Here is a 12683-nt window from a genome sequence, read left to right as displayed (position 1 = left end):
AACAACATTTAGAAATCAAAAAAAATTAAAAAGTATCACAAAACTGGAATCATGTGGCCAAAGACTTATCCAACATTAGGATGGTTAAAACCAAGAAAATCATGGCTTCAAGTTCAAGGCCAGATGGATGGCATAATCAGACTTAGTGTAAAAAGGAGAAAGATATACCCTCATCTAAAATAAACTTTCTTTCCTCCTTTTTCTGAACTTTATTTCTTCCCCTAATAAGTTCTAGGTAATATTACTAAACTATAAGACAAGGTATGGTAGCCCATCCCTTTAATCCCAGCACTTGGGTGTCAAGAACTAACAAAGCCCTGGGAGTTTAAGGCTAGTCAAGGCTACAACATGAGATCCTATCTCAAAAAAATTAAAAACCAAGTATTATATAAGAGTTAGAAATGTGGCCAAGTAAAAGTTCAAGCAAAGTTCCTTGATTCAATTCCCAGTACCAAATTATATATTCATATTACTTAAAATATCTTATTTTGAAGCTGGAGATGGCTCAGTGGTTAAGAGCACTGACTGCTCTTCCAAAGATCCTGAGTTCAATTCCTTTAAGCTTCTTAATATGCTTAAAAAGATAATTTTACTAGGAATGTTTAATTTTAAAATGTACTTATTAGTCTGAACTTGTATTCGATAATAAATTTTCATCTGTGATCAAGTATTAATATTGGTAGCTAGATGATGAAATACAGCATTTTATCTTGACAGTAGAATCTCAGTTATTAGTGTGTTTGCATGTGATCAGTGGACTAGACATTTGAGAAAGCCCACTGATAGTTCTGTGTACCTAGATTTAGAAAGTATAACTTGGGCTGGAGAGATGGCTCAGTGGTTAAGAGCACTGACTGCTCTTCCAGAGGTGCTGAGTTCAGTTCCCAGCAACCACATGGTGGCTCCCAACCATCTGCAATGGGATCTGTTGCCCTCTTCTGGTGTGTCTGAAGACAGTGGCAGTATATTCGCATACATTAAATAAATAAATCTTTAAAAAAAAAAAAACCTTTATTTCTCATTCTTAATATTATTATCCATTTAACCTTCACTTAAAAACATTTGCACCCACATACAAATAGTAAATTTTATATACATGTGTGTGTATATATATATATATGTGTGTGTGTGTGTGTGTGTGTGTATGTATCAATTGAGGGATAGTAGTAGGTGTTTGTAATTTCATTGCTGGACAAAGGAAAATCTTAGTTAAAGCCAGCTCAAGATATATACTGAGAGTGTAATTAGTTTCCTAAGGACTATGAGGAAAATGCGGGGAGCTCTTTGAGATAAGATTTTATGATGTAGTTCAGGTTGGCTCTGAAGTCACAATTTTCCTACTAAAAGGTTACAAATTCTAGAATTATAGACATTTAAATGGCTATGAGATATTTGAAAAAAAATTTTTTTCATTACTACAGTTTGCCACAAGTACTCCCTGTATACCACAAACTTGTCTCCTGGGCTTTCCCAAGTAAAATGGTGGGAATTTGTCTCCTTTAAGTGGGGGGAAGAGGGGTAGGGGAGATGAATGACAGGGTCTCATCATGTAACACTGGATGGACTGGAACTCAGGATGTAAATCAGCATGGCCTCAAAACTCACAGGAATACACATGCCTCTACCTGGGACTGAAGACACATCTAGACATCTCTAATTAATTTCATCTATTTCTATACCATGAATGTCTGAAGAAAAAATAGCTTCAAAGGAACAAGCTGATGACACTCACCACACTCCACTCCCAGTTCTCGTTTCTAACTGGTCTGAAAGGACAAGAATGAACAGCCCGCAGCCCAGGTTGGCACAGAACCTTACAGGCTCCCTGTGACCTGGTGTCAGTGCAGTGACTGAAGTCGCTCTCTGGGCTGTTCTCTCAGCCTCTGGGTGTGAGAATGCTAAGAGAAGAGCTGCACTCACACTCTCGGCCTCGGGTACCACCTCTTCCCTTGCGGCTGTTGTTTCCCCGTCCACGATTTGCTTCTCTCTCCGTTCTCTTCTCTCTGTTTTCTTTGTTTTCTGAGCTCTCTCTTCCAAAATTCTTCTTCTTTCCTCCGACAGTCTCCCATGAAGTCTATCAAAAAGTAGAGTTCTGCAATCACTGAGTGGTCAGTCACACAGCTTTCAAAACTTACAATTTATTTCTTTCCCATTTGTGAGAGTAACACTAGATCAGGAAGTTTGGTGAGTCAAGACTTGGAGACTTGGTGGGCACACCTGAAGCTTAGGTGACTCCTGCCAGACTCCTGACTTGAAACAAGTGCCATGGTTCTCATATAAAAGAAACATGTCCTATGGTCAAGACAGAGTTCGCCATGTTAATAAGGTACCTAAAGCACCAGAGGGCTTAGCCAATAAGCTTCCTTTCCAGACATTCTTCCCTGCAATAGGTATCACAGGTCTACCCTGAGAAGTGGGGTATAGTTTTACATATCCATTTTCCACCATGAAAATAAACTGTTTAGAACCATGGACTGTCTCTTTTCATCAACATCTGCAGTGGGGAGCCATAAAGAAGGCTTCTGCCCTCAAAGCCACAGCCTGATCTCCTGTAGAAGGCGATGCCAGCCACAACTACCACCAAGACAACGGCTGCCAAGCCAAGGACAATCATGCCCTGTGAGACAGGCTGGAGCTCCTCGGACCTCTAACTCCATTCTCTGCTCTTTGGTGACTCCCAGCAGCACTTAGACATCCAACAGCCTAAGAACCCCCACAGCCCTGGCCTGTGCAGGCCATGGACCACCACACCAGCTCCAGCTTTCCCCCATCTCAGACCACGCTTTCATGCCCACAGCCCACACCCACCACAGTGGCTGGGATAAGTGCAGCCCAACTCCCCAAGTTCCATCTCCCCAGGAGGTTATGCGCAGAACAGTAAGGCCCCAGACCTACAACCCTACGTCCATTTACTTCTATTTCCTGGAAACAACAACAACAACAAAAAAAAAAAACACATCAAACAAATAAACAAAACAGGTGGGGGTGGGGAGATGGCGCAATATTATCCCATCTCAGTCAGCAAGCCTTAAGTAGGTCTTAATATGCTTAACATCCACAAGCTTGGACACTTTTAGACATTGTTGGGCTGGAAGAAATAGCCAGCCAAGCTATTGTTCTTGTTGAAACTTTCCTCTAGTGCTTGTCTACAATGTGAATGACCCCAGGGCTGTTATCCAGAATACTCCCTCCAAAACACAGCCTGCCCCACCTGTATCACAGCTCCCATCCAGGGGACCAGGGAGTGGTACTCACCGTGTCAGAGTTCCCTTCCAGCAGTATATTGATAGCTTTATTCACATCACCATTACAGTCATGCAGGGCCACGATGCATTCATCCTGATTTTTTCCCGTCACTTCCATAAGCTAGTCAAAGTGTGTGGGGGGGAAGGCATTCATTATTAACTTTGTGATTCTTCTATTCAATACAGCAATTCTGCTGTCCTTCCACACCACGGCCTTTTCTAGACTCCAGTGAGTTTAGGCTCAAAGAGCAGGTTGAGATTCCCCTGCCCCGTGTGTCCCAAAACAATACTAATAGATTCACCCACCAATCCACGTCCTCAAAGACAAGCTCTTTTTTAAGCCATTGAGTAGCTGTTGCTGGCATGGAACAACTTGCTGAACACAAACTCATGCTGATCAGCCTACCTCTGCCTCCCAGTTTAGGATTAAACGTGTTTACCACAACCCTCAGCTTATGAACCAGCACAACATATGCACAGACCAACGTGCTCAAAACTCCTAGATCACTCTCAAACTTAGGTCAACAGCATAGAACTTACAAAGTTTTGGTTCCTAAGATGTTACCTGGGACTTCATTTGAACACAGCCATCACTAACTGCATTAGAACATCCTATACACAAACTTAGTTACACCCTAAAGTTTCACAAGCAGAACTCAACAGCTGCTACAAGCTACTCTCCTAAACACAGCATTATCTCTAGAAACTTAAGCACATTTTATAGATGCAGTCAAAGTAAACCTCAGCCCATTCTCTTTAATTAGCCTAATGAACTACTTAGCATCTTCCTCATTAAAACAATCCTAATGTATTGGCAAACAAATCTATGACATAGTATTATGTCTTAATGGAATTTAATTATTTTAACATGTACTCAAGTTAAAGACTGCTTGAGTTCAACATTTCATGAGATTCATGCCTGTAGTATCAAAGCTAATTAATAGGAACACCTGTCTAGAGCACAGGTCTTGTAGGTTGCATCTGTAGTTTAGTGATAAGAAAACTTTTGCCCGAAATGTATAAGGCTTGATCCTAAGCACTACAAAATGAAACAAATTTAAGTGCAGAAAGAATGCCTCTTGGTCTAGTGAACATAAGCACAGCTCTTTACATTAGAGCACAGTTCTAACCACTCTATGGAAGCAGTGCTTTATGTTCAATTTTCCCTTCTCTGTGAGAGTGAAGGCTAAGTGCTCCACAGAAAGGTAAATCTTGTCACTTTACTTTCATCTCATTTAGTGAGAACCCATTTAGATTTCAGTCTTCCTACCTCAGCCCTTCAGGTAGATGAGCTAGATCATACACCTGCATCCACCTGCCAAGTGCTTAGCTACCGACACATAAGCTATCTGTACTATGTGGCACACACAATCATGAGACACACAATCAGTCAGACTTTGCCTATGACATGACTAACAGTAGAACTTGGTTGGCTCTGTAGGAACCTAGGCACAGCCAGATGCCCTATCAGAAATAGACAGTAGCAAACATTTACACTTTCTATTAGGCAGAAAGACCTAATATGGCCCATAGGTGGCTCTCAAACCACTAGGCTCAAACGATCCTTGGGCTTCTGTCTAACCAGACTAAAGTAGCCAGGACTACAGAAGGTACCAACTACATGAGTTACATAGTTTCTAATCAATTATGTTTAAAAACTTCAAAAAAATTACTATGAGCCTGATATCAGCAACTGTAAGAACAAGGAATCCACACAGCAAAAAAGCATGCTGTTCTCAAGAACAGTTGTTAGAACACACCTGAGAAAGGAATGTCTGACACTGGGAGAGGGCCAGGGTCCTGTCTGCTTTCTAGAGTCTAGAAGGGCAAAAAAATCTATACTTTGTCAACTGAAATTTGAAATCACACTGACATTTAAAAAGGCAATCTGTCTCTTTCCTACAATTAAAAAAAATATGCCTCACATCTCAAAAGTTATACTTTCTTTTCTTCTTCTTTTTTTTAAAAAAGGATTTATTTTATGAGTACACTGTTGCTGTCTTCAGACACACCAGAAGAGGGCATCAGATCCCATTACAGATGGGTGTGAGGCACCATGTGGTTGCTGGGAATTGAACTCAGCACCTCTGGAAGAACAGCCAGTGCTCTGAGCCATCTCTCCAGCCCAAGTTATACTTTCTAAATCTAGGTACACAGAACTATCAGTGGGCTTTCACAAATGTCTAGTCCACTGATCACATGCAAACACACTAATAACTGAGATTCTACTGTCAAGATAAAATGCTGTATTTCATCATCTAGCTACCAATATTAAATACTTGATCACAGATGAAAACTTTATTATCGAATACCAGTTCAGACTAATAAGTACATTTTAAAATTAAACATTCCTAGTAAAATTATCTTTTTAAGCATATTAAGAAGCAAATGGGGCTGGAGAGATGGCTCAGTGGTTAAGAGCACTGACTGCTCTTCCAGAGGTGCTGAGTTCAGTTCCCAGCAACCACATGGTGGCTCGCAACCATCTATAATGGGATCCAATGCCCTCTTCTGGTGTGTCTGAATACAGAGACAGTGTACTTGTATATAATAAATAAATAAATAAATAAATAAATAAATAAATAAATAAATAAATAAATAAATCTTAAAATGGAAGATTTCTTAAAAAAAAAAAAAAAGAAGCCAAGTGCAAGGGCTAGAAAAATGACTTGGCAGTTTAGTACACTTGTTGCTGCTGCAGAAAACAGGTTCAGTTCCCAGCACTCACCTAGTGGTTCATAATCATCTGCAACTCCATTCCAGGAGCTCTAATGCTCCCTCTTGTGACCTCCTTAGACAAGAATGCATGTGGTACACACACATATATATATGTAGGCAAAACCCTCAAGTTACAGACTGTTATGAGCTGCCATGTGAGTGCTGGGAATTGACCCAGGTCCTCTAGAATAGTAGCCAATGCTCTTAACTGCTAAGCCATCTCTCCAGCCTCCCAGAAAATACTTTAATTAAGAATAATGGAAAAGTCACAGTATCCTCTGATAGAAACATACCTGTTTAACTTTAGCTTCAAAATCTGAATCATTTTTATCAAAGATCACTTGAGCAAGTCGCATCTGTTCAGCCGTTGCCTAGGAAGCAAAAAAGTGGTAGGTTTTTAGCAACTAAAATATTACAGCAGATGATAGAATGTCAGTCAAACACAAACTCAACCACTAAACTGATTTACCAGGTATGATATCATACGTTCATCCCAGCACCTGAGAGCCAGGGGCAGGAGGATCAAGGGATGACACCCTGGGCTATGTTGAGTTCTTATCTAAGGGAGGGAAGAAAGAAGTAGCTAATTTGGGATTCAGGACTATATATAACCTGCTCCCATAAGAAAATGACTATCCAATTAAACCCTTGCAATGACCTGGTGATCATTCTGCTTACTTGGATTTACTTCCCACTGAGGAGGTAGAGAAGAAAGCAAAGCAGGTGGTGCCAAGTGCTTCTGCTCCCAGTACTCAGGAGCATCCTCCTGTCACAGACTAGCCAAGGCTGCACACAAGACACCATTAACCACACCCAACTGGCTAACTGATTCTGAAGGGAAAGAGCTACATTTAGCTGAAGAGAGTAATCTGAAGTTAATTTTCTTACAATCTTACGTAGTTATAAATGGAAGGAGGATTTCTGTCAGCTCCACAGAAGATAGGACTCTTTATAATAAACTCTGTTTTTTTAGAAAACAGACTCCTGAATGTTTAAGGTCTCTGTGTGGCATAGCAGTTAAATGTCAGTAGCACTGCAGTTGACAGAACTACAAAGCTCACTTGGGATTCATGGTGCTCTGATGTTTTGCTCTTTTTGTTTGTTTGTTCTTACAGTAACAGAAACTGAATCTAGAGTCCCCCATATGCTAGGCAAGCACTTACCAATGATAAATATATATTTCTTTGTTGTTGTTTTGCACTATTGCTGTGAGACAAAGTCTCTAAATTGCACAGTTTGAAACAAGACCTGGTAGCACACGCCTTTCTTTCCTATAAGCACTTCAGAGGCAGAAGCAGGAGGATCTCTGTGAACTACATGTTAGGTCTACAGGAGGAACCCAGGAATAGACAGTGTTATTTGCTAGAGAGACTTTGTATTTCAAAAATAGATAGATTGCCTAGGTTGGCTTTGAACTCACTCTATAATCCAGACAGGCTTTGATAGCCGAGTACCTGGAATTACAGGATTATACCACCAAGCCTGACTCTGACAGGATTTTCTTTTCTTTTTTTTTTTTTTCTTAAGAGTCTTACTACATAGCCCAAGCTAGTCTTGAACTCTCCAGTCTCAATCTACATAATCCTGAAATTAAGAGGCATATGTACCACTATTTTGGCTCCTATGGAGTATCTTAATTTTGAAAAAAATACCAGGATTAAGCCAACAATAAGCCATATCTCTGAACAAGTTTCTAGTAAAATTAACATTACTTCAAAAGTTTATTTCTTCAGTTACTATTCTTTCTTAAGAAGCCATGTTGCTTACTCACTTTGACAGTCTACGTGACTGTTACTTGGACACGTGTGGACAGTATGAACAGGACCAGAAGGAGTCAGTCTCTCCTCATGTTTCCTTGGCTAGATGGAAGGGAGAAAAACCCTGCCCTTGTCCCCTCAGAGCTGAGTTCATATCAGCCTGAGGGGAACTCCCAGCTTGTCACTCCAGGCCTCAGATTGCACAGCAACAGCAAGCACTCAGTTGCTGAACCATCTCTCCAGGCCCAGGTTACTATTAGGAGGGAGAATTTTTGTTGCTATTATTTGGATTGCTGTTGATTTTAGAACAAAGTCTTATATGTAACCCATCCTAGATGGGAAGTCACTCTAACCTACACCGGCCTCAAATCCACGGCAATTCTCATGCCTGAGCCTTTAGAACTGTAGGTGTGAAGTCCCATGCCCAACTACATTCTTTTTTTAATTTAAAAACTTTATTTTAAAAAACGAAGATAAATGTACAAATTTTTAAGCTTTTTTGCATAAAAGTATATGAATACATTTTTAAGTTTGTAATTAAGTATTTGTGGGTACATATACATACACATATGTATATATGTAATAATAATATAGGAAAAGAGGTTATTAATTTGAGGGGATAGGAGAGAAACTGAGAGGGGCTGTAGGGAGGAAAGGGAGATGTGATACAGTTCTATTTTAATTAAAATATATTCTTTTTTTTTTCTTGAACTTCACACAGTCTGTGAGTTATTTCTGGGATGTTCAGAGCTTTCTGGGGTTAGTATTCCATTATCAGTGACTGCATATTATTTCTATTCTTTTGTAACTGGGTTATCTCACTCAGGATGATATTCTCTAGATGCCCAACTACATTCTTTTATAACTAAATATACATTTTTTTTTTTAAGGAAAGGGCATCCTATAGCACAAACTTGGAGATAGTGAACAAATTTAAAAATCGTTTCTCTCCTCCTACAGGTCAGACTTGATCACAGGCACCATTACATGCTGAGCCACTCCACTAGCCCTAAATTACCATTCTTGGTTTTGTTTTATGAGACAGGGTCTCACTATGTATCCCTGGATGGCCTAGAACTCACCATACAGACTGTGCTGGCCTGGAAGCTCACACAGATAAGCATGCCTCTGCTTCCACAACACTGGGATTAAAGTTGTGCACCACTATGCTTGGCTCTACATTACCTCCTAAACACATATTTAAAACTTGATTGAGTATGCCATGTACCTGTAAAACCACAACTAAGGAGAAAGATGATGATTAGAACTCAGGAGCCAGCCTGAGTGACAGACTAAATAAGACACAGCCTCAATCAATACAGAAAAGCTTCTCTTCAAAGCTCTTCTGAGGTCTGTTTTGGTAAGAAGGGTTGTTATGTCAGCTAAGCTAGGCTATAACTCACTATACACAACAGAAGATAATCTTACACTTCCCACCTCTCCGCTTCTACTTTCCCAGTGCTTAGACTACAGGCTTGTGCCACCACTCCCAAGTTAGGTGAAACTAGGAACTGAACCAGGGTCTTGTGAATGCTGGCCAAACACTGTACCAACTGAATTACAGCCCGGCTCCATCCAACTTTTACTATAAATTTTATTCATTTCAAGGAGCTTGAAGATGCAAGGGGGTACTAGCATTTTCTGAATCATAAAACACCTTTTATAAGGCCTTTCCAGTTTATGTAGGTGGGTGATCATACAAATCTCAGCAGCTGGGGCCTATTCTGCCCAATCTAAACACTGAGCCTGTCATCCCAAGCTTCTCATGCTACATTACCTCAGCTTAACTGCCAAACACTACTGCAAAACCCAGAAAGATGTCTTTATAAAAGTTCAGCACCCACACTTCCTCACGTTGTCAATGCAATCTTTCCAGTATGTTAAAAAAAAAACCCTAAAATACACTCATTATTCCTACCGCACACCAGATAACCACCATCACCTGAGAAGTCCCAATGTTATACACAAAAAACTAACAGCAAGATCAATAAACAAGGAGACAGGAACAACCAAAAAGAACTATAACTTGATAGGGAGTGATCATGTTCCATTTGGAGTCCAGATGAGAGCCATTTCTGAGTGAGAGCAAACCATGAATGCTCCTGGAGCATATTAATACAGTACCTTCTCCTGCCTTTCATAGCAGATCTAAACATTACATATTATTTTCAATCTAAAATGTCTGGGGGATAGGGCAGAAGATACACAGCAACTGAAGAGATGACCCACAGACAACTACTTGCAGTTCTTGCCGAAAACCCAGGATCAGTTCCCTACACCCATATGGCAACCAACAACCACCTGTAACTCCAGTTTCAAAAGATCAATACCCTCTTCTGATCTCTGCAAGTACCAGGCACACATGGTGCACACGTATTAAACACCTATACATATAAATTAAAAATACACTTTAGAAGCAACAAAACAAGATGAACATAACACAAGTTTATAATCCTACCACTGACTGAGGAGGCAAAGGCAGGTAGATCCTTAAGAGAACAGAATGTACAAAGTGAGTCCCACAGCAGCCAGGGCTACACAGTGAGACTGTTCTCACACAACTGAAAACTACCACGGTGAATGGGCTGCTGACCCATGTTCAACCCTCAGAACATATTATAAAGGTAAAAAGAAGAGACAACTCCACAAAGCTGCCCTCTAACCTGCACACTCAGCCATGACATGCTTGTGTTCATGTGCGTGCGTGCGTGCGCAAGATGTTACACACATATACATGCAAGCCTTTGAGCCTTCATGAACTGATACACCCACATATTCCTAACTTTTAAAAATAACACATAACGGTAGAATGAAAATACATATTGATAATGAGCCTTGCCAGCAATGCTCATCACTCCAGATCAAAGGGAAGATCATGAGTCACAGCCATTGAAACTGCAAAGACCCTGTCTCAAACTAAACAGAACCAGAACAAGAAAAAAATGTTTATACCTTAAGAAACTAAAGTACAGCACACTAACACTAACTCTCTCTCTCTCTCTCTCTCTCTCTCTCTCTCTCTCTCTCTCTCTCTCTCTCTCTCTCTACCAGAAAAGAAGAAGCAGAAGGCAGAGGAACTAAAATAAATGAAGACTAGAAAGGGGAACATCAACAAATGAGAAGAGGACTCACAGCTGGGTGTGGCCACTGACACTCTCAATCTCAGAACTACTCAGAAGGATCTGGTCAAGTTCAAAACCACCCCAAGCTATGTGTTGTGTTAAAAATTAAAATGCTGTCTTAAAAACGGGGGTGGAGGACAGCCTGGAGGTGGTAGTGGGAAGCAGAGGCAAGCAGATCTCTGAGTTGCAGGCTTGCCTGGACTACTGAGCAAGTTCCAGGACAGCTATACTGAGAAACCGACATCTCAAAAAAAGGAAAAAGAGGGAAACATGAGTTTTAAGAGTCTTGTGGAAGACAGAACCCAGGACAGTTTTATTGAGCTAGCTTTATTGCTACCTGTTCAAGAGCTAACTCATAGTTAAGGAGATGTCAATAAAATAAATACTCAGCTACTAAGACACAAGATTCAAGAGTAGTAATATTAGGAGTAAAAAAGATTAGTAACAGTTACTAGAGAGATTGCAAGCATAATACATGCCTAAAACCCTGTTATTAAAGGTGAGTGTCTTAGTCAGGGTTTCTATTCCTGCACAGAACATCTCGACCAAGAAGCAAGTTGGGGAGGAAAGCATTTATTCAGCTTACACTTCCACATTGCTGTTCATCACCAAAGGAAGTTAGGACTGAAACTCAAGCAGGTCAGGAAGCAGGAGCTGATGCAGAGGCCATGGAGGGATGTTACTTACTGGCTTCTTTCCCTGGCCTGCTCAACTTGCTTTCCTATAGAACCAGGTCTACCAGCCCAGGGATGGCTCCACCCACAATGGGCGGGGCCAGGGATGACACCACCCACAATGGGCTGGGCCCTCCCCCCTTGATCACTAGTTGAGAAATGCCTTACAGTTTTGGATTTCATGGAGGCATTTCCCCAACTGAGGCGCCTTTCCCTGTGATAACTCCAGTTTGTGTCAAGTTGACACAAAACCAACCAGTATAGTGAATGAGGCAGGAAGTTAATGAGTTCAGGGACAGCCTCGAAAGAGGTGAGACCTTGCCTCTAACAAACAACAAAAATGAAACTTTGGGGTTTATGAAAGGAAGCTTAGAACAAGTATGTGTCACCAAATTAGATAGCCTAGATAAAATATAAAATCCTGAAAAAAGATACAAACGAGAGCCAGGGAGATGGCTCAGCTAGTAAAGGTCTAACCATGTAATCCTGACATCTGAAATCATCTTTGGGATGTACAAAAGTTGTCAGGATGCAGTAGCATGTATCTAAAATCCCAACATGTCTACCAAAAGTTGTGACAAAAGAATTATTCAGAAGATCAAGGCCCAGTTAGCCTGTAATATGATGCCAACAGAAACAAAAACAAAAAACCCCACCTCAACAAGGGAATAGACACCCAAAAGTTGTCCTTTGACCTACAAAACACACCATGGCTTGTGACTGTCCACACTCTAATCATTAAAAAAACACACAAAGATGAATGGAAGAAGAAGGGAGATATCAATTACTAAAAAGGGAGACTCATAATAGGTTAAGTGACTAAAACAGTCATCAAACCTTCCGAGAAAAAAAGTGGAGCATGGTGGCTCAGATCTGTAATCCCTAGCACTATGAGGCTGAGGCAGGAGGAGACTCCAGTCCAAGAAAGCACATCACTGACATGCAAACCAATGAGACAACAATGTAAAGAGGAAAGTTAAGAGACAGAAATGAGAGCTGACAAGGTACAGGGTAGGGAGATGCCTCAACAGTAAAGTGTAGTGTTGCACAAGTATAAAAAAAGACCTCAGTTCAAATCCCAGGGTTTTCACATTTTTATTAAAAGAACAAACAAAAACAAGAGGTAGGAGATTGGTATATGCAAACATCCCTAAAAGATCAAAAGAA

At 40.6% G+C, this 12683-nt stretch overlaps 1 protein-coding gene across 4 annotated transcripts in view; it reads right to left on the bottom strand.

The window, feature by feature from the left end:
• The window catches only part of UBAP2 (ubiquitin associated protein 2), a 71525-nt gene that overhangs the window by 36666 nt on the left and 22176 nt on the right, over positions 1-12683 (bottom strand). For all 4 annotated transcript variants that reach the window (XM_080939980.1, XM_080939977.1, XM_080939978.1 and 1 more), the window contains 3 exons: positions 6257-6334; positions 3256-3366; positions 1921-2074 (listed from right to left, as the gene is read on the bottom strand). In XM_080939980.1, the coding sequence (XP_080796106.1) occupies positions 1921-2074; positions 3256-3366; positions 6257-6334 (343 nt within the window). The remainder of the gene's footprint in view (positions 1-1920; positions 2075-3255; positions 3367-6256; positions 6335-12683) is intronic.

The sequence above is a fragment of the Micromys minutus genome, assembly GCF_963924665.1.
Source record: "Micromys minutus genome assembly, chromosome: 28".
In the NCBI taxonomy this organism is placed as follows: domain Eukaryota; kingdom Metazoa; phylum Chordata; class Mammalia; order Rodentia; family Muridae; genus Micromys; species Micromys minutus.
This window is presented reverse-complemented; position numbering and strand designations above follow the sequence as displayed.